Raw genomic sequence first — 19,444 nt, forward strand, 5'->3', positions numbered from 1 at the left:
CCACTATTCTAAGCACGGTATTCTGATGACTTATCATGGCTCAGCTTGTGAACATTAACATGACCAAACTCAGAAAACAGGTGAGCCGTGATTGGTCGTTACCCGAGCCCTAAGCAACTGTGATGTCATTCAACAGCACGTGGCAAAATGGCCGCCCCCTGAGATGGATTTTGCTGCTTAATTCATATTAAAGAAATGCATTATTGATAATAACATTTTTAGGTTACTTTCCCTTTTAAACTGACCCCTTTATCTCTTTCCAAGTGGGCAACGTATTCACGTTTTGCAATAATCAGTGAGAAGAAGCCTCACATACAACATACAAATTTCAGACATGCTAAACAGGGACTAGACCGTTTCCATGCCATGTGTGTTTCGTGTTTTGTCAAACACACGAAACTTATCTACCATTTTTTTTTTTCCTTTCCCAGGCATTTTTGCACAGAATCAGACAAACTGCAGATGACCAACAATGTCTCTCACCTGAACACGTCAAGGTAGGACTGACTTCTAAAAAAACAGTTCAATCTGGATTTTTTTTCCTCACTGAATTTATTTTGCCCGTTTTACCTTTCTGCCCCTCATCTTCATCCATCTGTTGGCCACTTCCTTCCTCTCTCCTTTCCTTTTCCTTTATCTCCCCTTTCCTCTCTATCCTCTCCGTTTAAATCATCCCACTGTTTATAGATTCTGTTTTCCAACATTGAGGACATCCTGGAATTGCACAAAGAGGTGTTGTCCTCGGTGGAGGCCATCCTGCAGCCCGAACCCCAGCCTCACCATGCACTGGGACATGTGTTTCTCCAGTTTGTAAGTCCAATAAAACAGAAATGCACAAACAGCAACTGCATGGGCATGCAAAACATGCACACTTTTCACCCGTAACCACAGAAGTACAGAAAATAACCCTAATTTTAACTTTGCCTCTAGCGCCCCTTCTCTTGCACCCCCTACTCATTGAGACACGCATATGCTTGTCTTCTTTTTCCCCCAAAAAAACTGCATCCTCCCGTAACTTTCACTCCGTCTCTCTTCCTTAGTCACTCACAATGTTTACATGCAACCGAGCTGAGCAACCGACATAGTTCAATTACTCTATAACTACTGTATATCTTCTTCTCTATTTTTAGGATTTTTTTCCAGTTGACCTATTATGTCGTATTAAAACAAGGTTTTTGTGGGTAGTTGGCAAAAAACACTAGGTCACTATCACGTTTTTTCCCTGTTATCATTGTCCTTGAGCGCCTTGAGAGCTTTAGCTGTGGTACTGGCTTTCTTTTTTTATTGGTATTCACCTCCCAAATCAAGTTTTGCCCTGGAGTCTGGAACATGTCCACAACTGACTATATACAAGCAGTATACATTCCCACTACAATATTCAGAACGAATAGCTTTTTGGAATTAGAGTCCAATCGAACCAAGGTAGACCCCTGGGCTGCAGCACTGAGCTTTAAACAAATCAATTTATTCATATCAAGTAGAGCAGTGTTTTTCAAACTGTGGTGTGCCACGAGATATTGTCAGGTGTGCCGTGGGAAAGGATCTAATTCGTGTGCCTGTGCGGTCTTGCGCCTGGCAGCGTAATCATGCCTTTACTACATTGTAGTACTCTTCCATACCAGTAGGTAGCAGCAGCAACAGGAGCAGCAGCATCAGGTAGCTAATTGTCTTTGTATAGAGACAAGCGAATTAGTGACGCATGTTTATCCAAACAGGCCCATGTTTCACACCAAGTATCAATATGAAACATTATAAAATACTTGTTTCTTTTTGTTTATTTAATTCCTATTCAATACGTTATAACATAATGTCATTCTTCAATGTTAAAAAATGCTTATATAAATATTATAATACTTCTTTTGTTAAAATAAGCTTTTTTTTCACTATTTCAGCTGGTGGTGTGCCGCGGGATTTTTTCAATGAAATAAATGTGAATTGACTCCAAAAAGTTTGAAAAACAACTGAAGTAGAGAGTAAAGTTATCAAGTAGAGAGTAAAGTTGATTAAAAAGTGATATTATGCAAATTATTGAAGTGGCGGTTAACACTGAGTCTGAGCAGTTTGTGGTTAGTACTAGCTAATGAAAAGTGGAGTTTTTGTGTCGTCACTAAAGTCCAATGCCTTGAATGAATATTTTCTTAAGTCAGCTGGAACATCGAACTACCTGCTCACTTTACCCGCAAGATAAAAACATGCTGCAAATGTTACTCATATTGAACCACACTGACCACCTTCTCTCTGGAAAATATTCTTTTTTTATCCGTTTTCTAAATGACTTTTATTTAGCACTACAATAGCACAGTTGTTGTAAACCTTTGAAAAGTTGGACAAACTGATGTAACTGTAGTGTCATATATACTAGAGTATAATATATTTGGAGTGTCTCCTTGGCTCTGTCTCTGTAAACATTCCTTCCACCCATCCATCCTGCTTTTCACCCCACCCACCACTACCACCGCTCCCCTCTGTTTGAACTCGTATGGCCTCAGGGGACAAACAAAGAAGGGTCTGTGTCCCGGGAGGAAGAGCTGCTGTGTCAGTCTGCGAGGGGACAATGCCATTTCTGCCGGTCGCACTCCATCTCCAGCTCGCGCTCCCTCACTTTGTCTTGCTTTGACCAACTATTTTCAAGTCAACTTTCACTGAGGCCTTTGAGTGTCACAGCCGGGTGCTGTGCCACGGTCTGCTGCAGTGATGCTGGAACTTTAAACGGCATCTTTCAACAATCGCGCTCAACCGCTATCAGACAAGAGCTGTGATAATTGTGTTACTGCTCGGGGACATGCATTTTGTCATGTACGGTTTGAGTGACGGAAGCACACTAAACGGGGATACGACTGTATTACAAAATGTGTTTCAATTTTTAAAGGACTGTGATACAGTAAGTGTAATGTGTTAGCTTACTTTTTATACTTGGTCTAGCATTTTTTCCACACATCTACAGTATGTGAACCCCCACACACAACACCATTCCGAAGTGAATCAAAACTACCTCTTCTTTTTCCACCGCTAATGCATAAATAGTATGACATTATAGAGCATTTGAGAGCGCATGCGATTTTTCCAGTTAATTAACCAAAGAAAGTAAATGCAAAATGTGTGTTTGATGTCACATTTGGTCACAAGCCACAATATTTTCTGTCGAAGCACTTTTTGCTTCACTGTCAATTAATCAATAGATAGCGATAGTGTGTCTAGCTCTACCCTCCACAACTATACTGCAACTGGCACTCCAACACAGTGTTTGGAAATGTAATAATTAAAATGTCATTGACATTATTTAAATTATAATGAAAAAAAAAGGCAACATGTGTTTCAGATCACTATGATGTCATCCCCAATGCCGTTCACAGACCTCAGGAAGCATATTCGCACACTATCAGGGAATTGCTACATTGTGCTATGATGCATTCGTGTGAAGTGTTGTGAATTCCTTTCTTTTTTCCACATTTTGGTTCTGCAGTGGAATCTCTCAGCTTTCATACCTTTTTGAATTTTACCGGTATATCTATCGTCATTTGTCACAAACAACTCAGTAATTGCTTCCTGCATAAAGTGACTTTCATTGTAAGTGTCTGTTGATAACTCCTTCAATTGGCTCATCAGATGAGACCTTCCCACATGTGCCTGAGACGTCAAGACCGTTCCGTCTGTCAGGGTGGAAAATTGATTACGGGAGTCTTTTTCCATCACTGTGTGGTCAGACTGGGCCACAGAAAGGTCAGACTGTGGATGTGCACGCAGGAGGTGCTCAGATTTGGAACTGAACTTTGCTGGAAAAAAAGTGTGACTAAATATGACAGGACAGAAGATGGATGACTGAAGGCAGTATTTAATACTGATTTTTGTTAGCGATACCTAGTCAGAGCAATAAATCAAAACCTATGAAATGTCAGTATTTATACAGTAATTAATTGCATTTAAATGTCATTCACTAATGTAATATTACACCAGGTCAACAAAAAGCATCAAGATTACACTATACACAGTATTATTAGTATTATGTGTGTGCCGGTAAGTACATTTTAGAAAGGTAGAAGCAGATTCATATTTGAAATCATTCACATAGTTCAAATGCCTTTAAACAGACAGACATACCCACCTCTGCATAAATCAATCAACCAGTTTCCCCAGGGATCAATGAAATGTTCTGATTCAAATCACATTGCACATTTGATTTCAGGAGAATTAACTGGAATGTATTGTTTTTACTTGTTTACAAGCAGATTAAAATATCAACATAATTTCAACACAGGTCCTGTATAAAATAGAAGTTATTTGAGGAGCTTTAAAATACCAACTCTCTGAATTACGCATTTTTTTCATATAAATTGTGAAATATTTTCAGCAATATGAGTTTATGAGACGACACGGCAACAGTCTCCCCAAAACATTAAAAAAAATAAAAAACCTGAATATTCTGATGAAAATATTGCATTTTGCAATACAAAGACTGTGTACAGTATCTAATATAAAAAAGCTTTTTTTTTTTCACTTTTCAGTTCGGCTTCAGATTAGGAATAGACTAAGCTTACCTTTTGTTTTCTGTGAAATGTGTTATGTGAAAAGGCTCAAATTTAACATCATTACTGTGAATGTGTTTCTGATGACGTGTGGCGCAGTGTTTATGTGTTGTACTTTGAAGGTATTGCGCTTCCCGACACGCACCCCCTTTGTAGCTGCATATCCATAACACTTCTTTTTGCAGCCCATGACCTTCATCACCTTCAGCATTGATAGCTCTCAGCCAATTGGTCGGTCCCGTCTGGCACCCTCCGGTCGTAGCCCTTGACCCAGGCCGAGGTCAACACCGTGAATGAGATTTGATTAACCTCCCACATTGTTCCATAAGACCAGCTGCCAATCATGGCTGATCATTACTATTCAGAGGCTGAGCGTTTCGTTGAGGAAGCGTCGTTACTGACATGACTATAATTACTACAAGTTACTTTCTTTAGCTGCATCAAATACTAGTTCTTAGAGTCACGAAATCACACTTGAATACTCTTGCCCCTAGGGTAACTCCAACTCTCCAAAGTCCAAAAAGTAATTGCATGTTGGACGAGAAATCAGAGGCGTCAATATTTGCTCAATCTGGGCGTCTCTTCCGCGAGTCCTCAAACACTCACGTCATTATACGTTCTGAACTACAGCCATTATGCTTTCACTTCTCAGAGCGTGACACAAACCTCTCATCTAGCGTTTGGAATAACATTCCAATGAAGAAGAATTTAAATAAAGCTTTACGTTCATCAAAGAATTGAGGGGGCTATTCTGGGCACAAGTGGTATCTTTCACCGTCGTTCTGATGTTCATGTTCAGCCATCAGCAAGAGAAGAACACTACCTTACGTGTACTTGAGGTGAATGTTTGTTGACATCCAAGGACAGAAAATATTTCAGATCGGGCCTTCGTTGTAAGCATACTTTAACTTCATAAATTTATGCATGAAAAGCTCTCTGCTAGATTACGATTGAGAATGCAAATGATTATTGCAGATTGAATGCTGTCACACTTTATATTTGGTCAATACAACTACGGTCACTTATGACTTTCGTGCACTTTTTTTTTTTTAGCTTTCGTAACTAAAGTAAGATACATCACATACAGGTTGAATCTCTAATCTCAAACTTGCCACACTTTTTCTTCAGGTGATTTAAAAACTTCTTCCTGCTAAATGCAGCTTTGTTTCTTATATCACTCTTAGTTCATACATCTCTTACAAGGCTAATTCATAAGACACTGTCACGTACTAACCTCAAGCATAATTCCATGTTTTACATGGTCTCACATTCTAACGGCTGTAGCTTACTGTAGGCACATAAAAGGGGCACACAACAGAAGGCAGACATGTTTCAGGGTCAATTGTGGCCTTAATGGTGTCTATGCCTTGTATTTGTAATGCTAGCTATGTGAATAATGTATGACAAATGGCTATACAGTATTTCCAGAGGTCAGTGTATCACTTTACACAAGAAAAACAGGAGATAAAAAGAAGTTTCTCAAAGCTATCAGGCTTTAATCGTTGGGTTCTTTGAGGACAAGTAACATTATTTGAAAAACAATAAGGTGCCATAGTCATTAAAATACACTTGAAGTGTCATCATGAACAACCAGCTAAAAGATATAAGAGCTCTATTGTGTATTTTTTTTCTGTTTGGCAGAGGGAGAGTTTCTCAGTGTATGGCGAGTACTGTAGCAACCATGAGAAGGCTTTGCGGCTCCTCATGGAGCTAAACAAGATACCCCACATCAGGACCTTCCTCCTGGTAAGAAGCCAATTTTTCTTTCGTCAATGCCGTTGTTTGACTACTACTCCCTGTTCTCAAAATGTATTTTGTGGGATTGTTGTTGTTTTAAAAAAAAAAAAAAAAATTTTTAATGAAAATGTATTCAATTTCATGCTTTAGAAAAAAAAACAGATTAATTTTGTGGGATGCTTGAAAAAGCTTTTGTACCTTTGCCAAACACAAACAATGTTTTTTGCTTGCTTTTGTACGTAATGTTAGCGTACTGAAAAAAACTATTCTATTCTATAAAAAAACTATTTATCATGCTTGTCTTTATGTACTGTACATCCTTTATGAGTCTAATATGTTCCCTATTGGCACTTGTCCTTACATTTGACCTCATTTGTTCCCACCTACTGCCATCGTCATCTGTCTCTCCGAATCTCCCTGTGAAGTGTGACATATTTCTTCTAATGTCATATCCCTCCTCCTCTTCGTCCCTTTGTCAAATCCATTTCCATGTTATAACGCTTGCATAAAGATACCGAGACCATAACAGGGTCATAGGGGTTCTTCCTGCCCGGACAGGATGCAACGGCTATCAAGGTCACTTTTGTGTGATACTCTTGTAGTGTTTCCGCTGCTAGCTGTTTCCATGTTTTGACACCCCAAGCGTTGGGCCCCAGACAATAAGCTCAAAGTGGTGACCGGTATTTGCTGAGGAAATTTTCTGCAGACTTGTACGGGCTGGGGAGATAGGGGGGCTGGGGTCAGCCAGCTGTGTATTGCTGGCAGCATTGATGGGATTGGTAGAAAGATCCGATGTACATGAGTTTGTTGCTGCCAGATGTTTTCGGCCGTGGCTTTCTTCTGACCCGTAGCTCTGGAAACAGCAGGATCAGAGTAACAATGTTGCTGTTGATTTTTGACTAGAGCCCGAATCTCACTGAGCGGCGAAGCTTGATGAGTGTTTGCGTATTGGCTATGGCCCGAATGTTGATTTTTCGTCAGGGTTCGTTCTAGGTCGTAAACAACCGCAAAGACGTTCGCTAGACATTCGCCAACAGTTTAAATTGTCGCAAACAGTTTTTTCTTGTCGCAAATAAATTTTGAACATGATTTTAGGAATCCTGATGAAAAAAACATTTGCTACGTGCGCAAACATTTGCAGCTCCATTAGATACGTGCTGTTCAGTCTTCGCTGTGGCTAACCGATCTTCCATTTATGTGTGTAAAATGATGATTATATATCAGATTGAGCTCGCTTGGTCTTGTAACCTTCAGAAAATTAGAAACATTGTCACTAAAAATAAATGTTGAATGTAGAAGAACAAGATACAATAAACCTACAAAGTCGAATTCCGCTAAAGTGATATAATTTGGTATTTGACCAGCATTTTTGGCCAAGACATGCAGACATAACAGAGTTTGGAGTTCTAACTGCCCTCATGCATAATGTTTTGTAATGTGTCAACAGCTCCGTTCAGAGCGTCAACAATTTAATATTTCATCATGGTTTGATTTTTCTTTGCCTTCTTGCTGGATGTTTTTTTCTGTAACATCTTTTCTAAATGAATTATGTATAATATCAACAACAATTAATCTGAAAGCAGTAATGCTTCAGTGTTGTTGTCAAAGTTAAGTGTTGTTTGTTTTGCAGTGTTTAACATAAGACATTTGTAAACTTGTATGGATGTTAAATTGTGAATATGTAAAATGTTTGCCCGAGTGAATGCCTTATTATTATACTTCATCCATCCATTTTTTATTCTGCTCATAATTATTAGGGTGGCTGATGAGTTGGAGCCAATCTCATCTGATTTTGGGCGAGACACACCTTTGATTGGTTGAAAGCCAATCATATATAGAAACAAGCACTCACATTCATGTCTAAGTAACATTTTGAGTCTTTAATAAACCTACACAAGCATAGGAAGAACATGCAAACTCCACAATGGAAGGCCGAAGCAGAGATTAAAGCCCAAAGTGACACTCGGGGGATATACTCCATGTTGGTATTGGGTCATTCTCTGCAGTGTTCAATTCCAGTGTAATTTTCCTTCTCTGAATGTGACCATTTTCATGATAATTGAATCACACAAAGAAGGAAGCCTCTGGAATTCCATGTAAAAAATGAAGTGTTAATTACTTTGGAGGAGAAGATAAGTTGAAAGCAAAAAAAGGAGGTCAGGGTGAAGAACTGAAAAAGAACTGTGGGAGTTCTAGCTTTAGGCTGGCAGATTATAAACAAGTAGAAAAAAAAAAGTACGAAGCGTTGCGCTTGATTGGATTTAGAAAGTGGGGTGCTCGAAAAAGATGGATTGGGGGGATTCTAGAGTCTGTTTTTAAGGGATTTATTTCCTCCCAGTAATGCTGCACAATCACCAATTTAAATCAGTTGGCTTCAGTTCAGTGCTAATTATGTATAGCGGCAATTTATCTCTTTTAATATACCAAAGGTCCATATATGTAAGGGACTCAACAGAACTTTACATGAACAAGTACTTTGTGGAAGTAAAAGGAATAACTCCCATATATGAGTTATTGTGTGGACGTCTGGGGACATACTTACAAATCAATAACAAATGCTCTTCTTATTCTACAGAAGAAGCCAATCTGGATAATAAAATTTGCAGATTATCGTGCGGACACCAATAATATATTTGTAAAGTCACATAATTCTATGATCTGGTGGACTTTAGAACGGCTCAGTTCATGTTTAAAGTAAATAATAATATGCTTCCTTATTGTGTTCAAAAGCCTCTTTTAACATATGTTAGTGACTATGAACTAAGAGGAACATCAATGTTTAGAACAGCGGGAACCAGAACTAATGTTAAACAGAGATGTATCTCAGTGAAAGGAGTCAAACTGTGGAATAACTTTGATTGTGAATCGAAAAGGTGTAAGTCCATTCAGATCTTCAAATACATGTATTAAAACATGTTAGTAAATAGTTATACAAAAGTTTTATAGTTGCCTATGCTTAGCAAAATTATGGACAACAATGATTGGCCTATAAAAATACCTCTGTGGGTGTATGTATGTATCTCTAAAATATATATTTAGAAAAAATTATAGCTATCATAAATGTATGTATTACATATGTAGACATTTGTAAATATTCATATGTACAAAATTGGGATAGTGTGAAAAGGGTAGACACTATAAGATTTGGCTCCACTCTACACACGTTGGTCTTTGTTTGGTTTATGTGAACATTTTGTATTTTTGATTGCTCATTTGAGTTGACCAAATGAACAAACAAACATTACAAAAAAAAAACTGCAAGAGTCACATAACTAGTACTGTTCTGCAAAAAAATATCAACCAGTAATCAGCATTATCATTGTGACAGAGATGGTGTCAGACAGAGCAGCCTGGTGCATCATGGGAAATCCCCAAGCAGTCGAAGCCTATGGCAGCATAACAAAGGGATGATTTAGGACAAGCCTGAGCCAGCATTAAGTACAGTACAGCTTTACCAAAATGGACGCTTTTATGTCTGCTCTTAAATATAGAGACAATGTCACCAGACTGAACTGGGAAATGCCTGGAAGATGGTTCCACACAGTAGGAGCCTTATTAGTATAAAGTATTTAAAAATATGATAAACATGTCAAAGGAAAGCATTTGTGTAACAAAAGTTTTGCATGCCACAAATTCCATTTCATTGATAACAAAACTTTTGTCTCAGGTTGACATGCTTCGTACCAAGAGAATGACTAGCGCTGCATAAACATGTAACAATTTGTGTATAAAAAAGATATTCAGAAAATGTGCTGCACCCCTAGCTTCCCTCCTCAACGAGAACGGATTACAGCCCTGCAATTGGAAATGTTGCACATCTTCTAATGCTGCAATGTGTTGTTCTGAATTGAAATCAAAACAATTATCAGAGGTCATTGCTGGAAGAATTGAACCAAAATAAACAAGCAAGCAAATGCTGCACTGAAGACCGTTTTTTTTTTTTTTTTGTCTACTACTTGTCTTTTAGTGAAATGTGGTTGGTGTGCCATAGATATGACTTTGCAAGTAGGACATTTGGCATCAAGTGGAGTTGTCCTGCATACTTCTATTGATTTGAAATGTCCCTCTTTCCAGTTTTCTGGAATGCAGATTAAAACTTAACATACCTGTATGCGTCCCTTGCAGCAGACTTGTGCAAGTGAAATACACCGAGTAGCCACAACTTTACAAGCATGAACTTTGACTACAAGAAATAACGTAACATACAGTACACATCCATGATTTTGATGAAGGAAATATTCCTGTCATGCAAATGCATTGATTAAATAATTCATTAAGAACAAAACAACGGTAGAATGAACAATAGAATTCCAAATCATTAACCAAGTAAGGACTTTATTCAGAATCACACTCAAAATGAAAGTAAAAAATAAGAATGCAGTGATCCGACTTCTCCCAATTTCCCCAAGTTATGTTGACAATAACACAACAACAGACCTCTGGCCTGAGACTTTCTGTGTGTTTCCACCCTTCCTTGCTGTTTTGAAAGTACGGATGCTGCACAGCATAGCTCCCTGTTAATCGTATGTTCATTTGTATGTATTTTTGCGTTTCCTCTCCTTCAGCACTGTATGCTACTGGGAGGGAAGAAGAGCACGGATATTCCATTGGAGGGCTATCTTCTCACTCCCATCCAGAGGATCTGCAAGTACCCGCTGCTACTGAAGGTACTAAAACCCAGCCTAGATTGTCAAACTTTAAAACATGTTTTTAAACATAACCGGTGACGCGTTCTTATTTACTATGCGCAGATATGCATTTTTTTAGCTGTATAATTCCATCTACTGGTATATCCAACTTTCAATTGTTTATGCGAGGTGTTCAATCATTATATAATGTCAGTGAGGAAGGTCATACCTCATTTAGGTACTCTATGTCCACACAAAATGTATGTTGCCATTTGGCCTGATTTGACTGTGTGCAACACTTTGACCAGATTTTTAATATAGCAGCCCTTTACAGAGCAAGGAACCATATTTGGTATCTTGAATTTAATGTAGAAGTAAATGCCTAATGGCTCACTGTGAGGGAGAGAAGAAAAATCCCTTTTTTATTTCCTTTTAAGAAAGAACTATATCGTTAACCTAAAAGAATAATTGCCCAATACATTTTTTACTTACTGCCACAATGTCAATAAAAATACTAAAGCGCTTCCTAAAAAATGTGTTTTGCAACTGGACTCCTCTGTTAAATTGGTTGAGTTTTTGGTGTTTTCCTAAAACATTCAAAGATATATTTGGCACTTATGTGATTAGGCTAACTATATGCTACACTATTTAGACTGTGGCATCAGTGATTTCTTTGTATACTTCCTATGATAAACCATCCTTTACTGTGCAAGACATTGTCATATGTTGTACAGTTGATTTAAGATGGGCACTTTATCATTGTGTTGCACGGCCTATATATAGTGCATATATTTAAAAAAATATTTCTAATGCATTAAATAAACGTAAGTGTTAATTATAATAATTGACATAATACTATCTCATTAAATTTGTCAATTGTTATGTGGCAACTTCGCTAAGGTTAGAAGAATTGAAGTCAAACCAACTTTTGTCCAAATTTACTGAAGGAAAATCTGAAGTGAAAGATCTCAATAAGCCTTAGTCTAGTAGCTATTAAGATACTAATTATAGCTTACGCTGTAGTCATTGATTTCAGGCGACAAACGTTGAATGTCTTGGCTCTAAATCGCACCCTGTTCCTCCCATTTATCCACCACAGGAGTTACTGAAGCGGACCCCGAAGAAGCATGCTGACTATCCTGCTGTAGAGGAGGCTCTGCAGGCCATGAAGGCTGTCTGCTCCAACATCAATGAGACTAAGCGGCAGATGGAGAAACTGGAGGCCCTGGAACAGCTGCAGTCTCACATTGAAGGCTGGGAGGTGAGAACAAGGACAGATTGACAGCAGACTGAGGCCTGAGTGAGAGCGTGACAATTGTAATCAGGTTGGGAAATATGTGGGGGAAGGAGAGGAAATGGACAACATTCCCTTGGTAAGCTTCCTCTGTGACATATTCCGATTTGAAACATTCACATCCGCACTTGTTACTCACTTGTGTTGCTAAAAGACAGATTTCGGGGTTGCCGATACCACAGCATCTTAGGCTGGTTTACAACTTGTTCCCGAGGCCCACACCAACCCTGTTTCAGGCCACTGCGGTCGCGAGACAACACCGGGGGGATGGCACGGCCAAACGTGACAGTCTGTGATTACTGTGGATTCTTGTCGAGGTTTTTAAACCGTCCAAAAATTAGGTCACAGTGCTAATGACAAATAGAGTTGGCTGTAGTAAAAGGGGGTGAATGCAAATAAACCTGACAATACATAATAGAGTGTATCAAGAGAGAGGTAGAGGTGGTCCGTAGTGAGACGAGAAGCATATGTATTGCCAATAACTTGTCCGAAGATAAGCCATGTGAGGTAATTTAGTAAGACTTGAATGCAAAGGAAAAACAAAATAAGGCCCAAATCCTATGTTTTGGGCAAACAAGCATACTTTGGCTGCCGAGAACATATTTTATACTGTACGTAGGCTTACCTGCTTGGCTCGACACGCTACTAAGGCTACTGGTGGGCCAAGTTTGCTGAGCAGATAGATACCATGTGGGCGACAGCCACATACTGAGAAGTAAATACAGGATACCTTGGTTCTCCTCCATTGTTGTCTCATTGTATTCACTATAGCGTAGCTTTTGCAGCTTCCAGCCAGACCATTTTGAAGTGGAAACCTACCACACCAATTCTAGGCAATAAAAAAAAAAGCTAAGATGCAGCGGGAAAGCGACATAACAAGCCCAACCTCTAATTGATTAATGAATTGATTTGTTTTGTCTCAATATTTTTGTCCCTGATTGGTTATAAAAGGAGGGAGAGGGAGGAGGGCTTTATGTTAACCCATTAAGGACGGGAGTGCATAACCGCATTTCTACCACTAGAGCCGAGAGCGCTGTTGGGTCTTTCGACCCTTAAAGCCGAGAGCGCGTACACGTCATTTTCTTTTTATTATTTATTTATCGGTTTCTTAACCAATAAAATGCATCAGAATATACACGTGACTGTGTCGTAAGCCCGCGGTGGATGTTCCGGAATTCTTGCGACTCATAATGGCGGTTGACCGTCGATCGTGGGAGCTCTGAAATGTGTAACGGCACTGATAGAGATGACGCGCTTGTGGACTTTGAACTAGTAGAACCAGTCGAACGTGATATATAGTTAAGATATATGTTTGTAGACAATGGCAAAATCGACATCATTGTAATAGAATGTAAATAGAATAATAGAATAGAGGATGGAATTACCACTCGATTTTTTTAATATTAAAAATAGTGCTTATCTTGTACTGACACTTAATTTTTACATCTTCGATTGAAACAGTAAAAATTAATAAAATCAGGCCTGTGTGCAAGCCACGTCTAAGGTCTAAAATTCTTTTGGAATTGTGTTTCTGTCTGCTACAGGGGCTGAGAGATTAATTATTTTGTACGTGTTGAATTTCTGGGAAAACTTCAGGTTTTCAAGGGTAATTACAAAGACGACCTTAGGTTTTGGGGAGCTGTTGAGAAACTTGTTGCTTTAGGCCTTAATGGGTTAAGCCATATCGTTATTTGAGCTTAGACCGTAGCTATGTACAGAAAATAATACACCCATCTTCTAACAGGATTGTGCAAAATTTACATGGGGGTTGAGTGGGGGGGTGCAGAATTGCGTGTTGAGAGTGAAAAGTATTTAACATGGCAAAATACTGTACTGCGTACAATTGTGTTGGCAAAAGAGTCTAAATGTATGTCTGACTGTTTGATTACACTCCCCATGGAGGCTTATCGAGAACCCCTAGTTTTGCAAAACCTAGCTCTGGGTGATTTTTCATACCATCCTGCAAGAGGCCCACTAATGTTATAAGAAGCTTTGCATCAAGACTGGAATGAAAAAGAAAAAAAAGGTAATAGACCACACATACACATAGTGAATTAAAACATAATAAAAACTGTACTTACTGAAAGTGACCTGCAGTAAGTTGTCCAGCATATTTCTTGTCTGTCCTAAACAGTTAATCACCACCAGAGCCAACACCCTGCAGCAGGGGCACGGATGGGGCTTGGGAGCCAATTGAAGGGTCCAGTGCATTTTTCACGCCTCCCTCACCCACCACAACAGAGGCCTTGTCTTAGGAGGCACCACAGGGACAATCCACCTACACAGGGTGCCAAGGGGGATGCCAACAGGCATTCTGCCCAATCAGAAGAGATGGAGGATGCTGTGCACTAGTCTTACCAGCACTTGTGGTTAGAGGGGGGTGCTTCTATCAGGGGAAGAGGGAGGAGGGAACAGAGGCAAAAACCCCCGGAAAGGATGGACCCTGAGAGTGGGCCTCACTAGTACATCCCACTGTTTGCTTGCCAAAACCAAACCACCATCTCGAATTTCCCTTCCACAAAAATGTCAACATTTGACCATGGTCATGGTTCACCAGAAAACATCAGAAAACCAAGAAACTGCTCTGTAAAGAGGTGATGTCAATAAATACTATAGAGCTTATAAAATACTTTAGATCCTTCTGCAGAAAGAAAAAGTTATCCCGCTTCCTTTTTCTTTATGCTCCTTGAAGATCGTATAATAATTCCCAAATTATTGCAGTTACTGTATGTCTTTTATATTACATGAGAATCCATGGGGTGTGGTCGTGGTAAAATGGGGACACAACACCGTTACAGCGTTTATGCTTGCACCGTTTACCACACCGCTTCTACAACAGGGGTTGCACTGCTTACCAGTGACATGGTTCATATATGTTGACAAAGGGTTTTCAAAAAATTGTTTCAGGCAAGGGGTCAGGCAAACAATCAGTTTTGTGGAATACTTCTTTACAAAGTGACATCACCAACAGCTAGTCTGGCATGAATATACAGTAGTCTATTTTTTTGTGTCGCTTTCAAGATTGTACTCAAGATTGCCTTATACCCTTTGTCTTCACAGAATTCATGTAAATGCCTGATTCTAAACCTTTACACAATACAAAGAAACATATTTCATTGCACAAATAGCATCGACTCGATCGCACAATAGCGCCATCTCACAACAGCATCAAATGGCTAATATTATCTTGTGTTTGAATACAGGCATTGTTGTCTTGCGCCACTGAACATCAGGCTAATATACTCAGAAAAACACCCACTCTCACCGATCGCTAACGGCATTAGTCTCGCTCTTGTTTTCATCTCTCAGTAGACTCTCTTTAGGCTGTTCACCTGCAGCCTTAATGGCCCAATCTACTCGCAGCCAATCAGGTGCAGACACATAACACACTAATGCAGGCAACCCAACACACACACACACACACACACACACACACACATTTTAACTCATTGGAGTTAATGTGAGGTTAAATCGATTGTAGTCTGATACACAATCTCATGCTGAGGTCCAGCCAACCTTCTCGTTGTGTCTATAACCATGTGACTGATGACCTTCTATCATAAAAACATCCCCATGGGACTCAATAAGAGACACTTGAGCGCGGGTGTGGCCGGTTGAGGGGGTTTCCACGGCGTCGAAACATAAAAGACCACAGTGTGGTCCAAATTTGATGCATATACGTATGCGAGTGCCTGGGGTGGTGTCCACACATGGGTGTATTTAGTTCCAGATGATTAAGAGAGGAATGAGCTGTTTTACAATGACTAACGAGCCCTGATGATCTTTCAATTTCAGTAGGTCTTGCGTTGTCCGCGATGCTCTGCTGATATTTGTTAGCATGACATGGAGCATACCATAGCAATCCCTAAATGCCATGCAAATATGTACCCTCGGGGCAGTGCCAGCTGCCATCAGATGAATCTGATTGGATGCTTCACAAGTTGCTCGACAGAATTGAGGCTTCACTGCTGCTTTGTTCATAAGATCATTTAATCTTCTCGTTTAAAAAGAATATCGGTATTATTGAAATGAATGATACTCCGGTTTCCTCCCACATTCCAAAAACATGCATGGTAGGTTGATTGGACGCTCTAAAATTGCCCCTAGGTGTGATAGTGAGTGTGGATGTTTGTTTTTCTCTGTGTGCCCTGCGATTGGCTGGCAACCAGTTCAGGGTGTAACCCCTCCTACTGCCCGAAGACAGCTGGGATAGGCTCCAGCACACCCCGCGACCCTTGTGAGGATAAGCGGTATAGATAATGAATGGATGGATGAAATGAATCATATTGTTACATAATGATCTTATTGCTGATGCTAGTTTTCCTTGCAAAATAAAATTAGTGGCATTGCTCGACTCAGCGTTTTCACAATGGACAATATTTTGTCTGGTAATTAAGATTAGGAATTAGGGCGTACCTATGTTTTAAATACAAACATGTTTTGAAACATTCATTATAAATAAAATATTTAAGTGTGACTTTTCCTTCAGCACATCACTTTTATGTGAACGGATGTGCTGGTGCATTTAGGGTACATCCTAAGTGCACAATTGAAGGCTGAGTCTCCACCCCGCCTCCTGAAATGAGATTTACGTTTCCCATAGGAAAATGTAGAGCAAGGTAAACTCCGTCTACTGTGATGTTTAGTGCTTCCTTCCATTACAGCTGCGGCCTGATGACAATGTTTACTGTAAGTGCAGGACGACCAGGAGTGCGCTCACAAATTTAGTGATTTGTGTGTGGATTGGACCCGGGTAAAGGCCAAGTTTGAAAATGATCCAATTCAAAATGTTTATTTGCATCGTCAAATAAAACTAACTGTTGGGCACAAGATGATTTCCCGTCTTTTCATTTCTCCTCCTTCTCTCAGGGGACTAACTTGACGGATATCTGCACAGAACTGCTGCTCCAGGGAAATCTCCTGAAGATCTCAGCGGGCAATATTCAAGAGCGGGTCTTCTTCCTCTTTGATAATCTTTTGGTCTACTGCAAGAGGAAGTCCAGGTGAGGAATGGTGCTTGAAGAAAACAACTGATGAGTGTTTAGAGATCAGTTCGACTCTCCGGCTGAATGCAGGAAAAACATGGGAAATGTGAACAAATGTCCAAAATATAATTTTTGTCTGTGCAGGATATGCATGCTTCATGTTTGTGTGTATTTGTATGAATGCGCAAGTGTTGCAGACGCTGTTTCACTGCCACCAGCGGATGTTTTCCATGCTGAGTGTAACCACACCGCTGTCTCATTTCCTAGGGTTTCTGGAAAAAAGTCCACCAAGAGGACCAAGTCCATCAACGGTCCTCTCTATGTGTTCAGGGGCCGAATCAACACAGAGGTGATGGAGGTGGAAAACGTGGAAGATGGAACAGGTTGGTGTTTACTCAGCAATATTACATTTCGAGACTCTCTCTCGGGTTGTGTGCATAACTGTGGTTATTACATCATGGAAATTTCTATTTACATCGGGGCACTTCATTAAATGACTGTCATAGAACAAGTGATGAACCTGACAAAAGTAGAACGCCGATCGAGCGAAGATCTCTGCCAACAATCCAGGTTTGCGTAGCAGCATATTGTATACTTTCATAAACACGCTTCCTGTATAAGTCGATTCTTTCTTCCCCTTTTCTACTTCCTTTTCATGACATTTAGAAATGTCCCCCATGGAGATTCAGTGTCATTCAAAATAAAAATCTTTATTTTAGCTAGTGTAACATGATTAATCTATGGAAGACCTAGATCAAAATCAAGCTGATGGCTATCGTTCACATCACATTTGATGTTTTCGATAATTGTTCTTAGATTAATGCCGTCATGGAAAAACGCTTCTTTATTAAAAAACGTGTGTGATATGATACTTGCTGTTCTGCCTCGGTGAATTTCTAGGAAGAAGAAAAAAGACGGTTGCGAAAATCCGGGCAGGATCAGCAGCACTGTGCTTGTGTCACGTGATCACACTTTGGAAGGACTAAAAGTCAGGCTGGCTGTTTTTATGAGCTTCAATATTCAAGGCAGTGCATGCTTTGTTTGTGTCTGGATTTGTGTCTAGTCTTATCTTACACTTTGTGTCTATTTACAAAATTCTAATCCAAAATGCATTGCAAAACCTGCAGACAAACCAGCAACACAAAATCAGTCCTTAAATTTGCCTCGTGTCTTCATTTGCTATCTTGGTTTATGAATTTGGTCTTTCAGGACTAATACTATGAATCTGTTACTCGCTAACGGTTTGGGTGTGGCGTTTTCGTTGCACTGAGTTTCAAAGAGGATGTCGCGCACAGTCTCATGGCGAATACCACCTATTTGATGTCCAATATTCCGTTTAAGGTGTAGCTACAACTCTGAGGTGCAAAATTTCCTCAGCAAGAAACTTGCATTCTGGTTAATGCCGATTGCCAACGCCTTGTCTGTGGGCTGGATGTGGTTCAGCTATCGTGCGAGTCAGTCGCGTTTCACTCTTGTGAAAATGTGTGTATCAGTGTAGAAACACCGTCTTCCTCTCTATCACGTGTTTCCTCTCTCTCTTTTTTTTTTTTTTGTTCTCCTGTATGCTACTCGAATACCACAAAGACACAAACATAACTTCCTTAATGTTTAGACTATTGGTGAAATCTCATCTACTAAGGTATTAACTGTGTTCATTTCTGTCCTTAATACGTAACAGATAACCTACTCCAGAGTTGAATGAGATAAGGCCAGCTAAGTTTTACCTTCTAAGGTCAAAGTTATAAATGTCCCCAAGGACTCCTAAACCTGACCAGATGTCAGCATTTCTATTGATTTCACCAGAAGCAAAAACACTCCCCCAGTATATGTGCACCCCCAACCCAACATTTTTTCTTCTCCCAGTACTACTGGAGCTACTCCCCATTGGGCTTCAAGTATCACAAGTATATAAAAGGTCTTTGGCCATGAGGCTAATGTAGCCCATTACCAGAGGCCATTCATTAAGTAGGTGCTGCTTACCTGGATGATAGAATTAGAACAGGGTTGATTTTTGCTGAGTCTGGCAAAAGGTGGCGTGTTTAACTAACCTCCGAGATATTGATCTATATATTTATATCAACACCAGTGTTTAGTGCCGCTGTGTTATTCACTCATCCAACGAGTCTTCTTGGTTACATTACAATGGGTGAAGAGAGCAATATAATTAGTATTATTCTTATCATTGTATCTTATCTTATTATATCTTATTATTATTCACTTATTTTTATTTCCTGTGATTTGTTGTTAAAGCACCCACATTTCTATTTATTTGATTCA

General features: G+C 39.6%; 1 protein-coding gene across 2 annotated transcripts in view; it reads left to right on the forward strand.

Moving 5' to 3' along the window:
• prex1 (phosphatidylinositol-3,4,5-trisphosphate-dependent Rac exchange factor 1) overlaps positions 1-19,444 on the forward strand; it is a 92,038-nt gene that overhangs the window by 22,709 nt on the left and 49,885 nt on the right. For both annotated transcript variants that reach the window (XM_086028340.1, XM_086028350.1), the window contains exons 2-8: positions 432-497; positions 688-810; positions 6,165-6,269; positions 10,826-10,927; positions 11,988-12,149; positions 17,052-17,185; positions 17,435-17,550. In XM_086028340.1, the coding sequence (XP_085884466.1) occupies positions 432-497; positions 688-810; positions 6,165-6,269; positions 10,826-10,927; positions 11,988-12,149; positions 17,052-17,185; positions 17,435-17,550 (808 nt within the window). The remainder of the gene's footprint in view (positions 1-431; positions 498-687; positions 811-6,164; positions 6,270-10,825; positions 10,928-11,987; positions 12,150-17,051; positions 17,186-17,434; positions 17,551-19,444) is intronic.

The sequence above is a fragment of the Filicampus tigris genome, chromosome 1 (assembly GCF_054856515.1).
Source record: "Filicampus tigris isolate MCC_2025a chromosome 1, RoL_Ftig_1.0, whole genome shotgun sequence".
NCBI classification, from domain to species: domain Eukaryota; kingdom Metazoa; phylum Chordata; class Actinopteri; order Syngnathiformes; family Syngnathidae; genus Filicampus; species Filicampus tigris.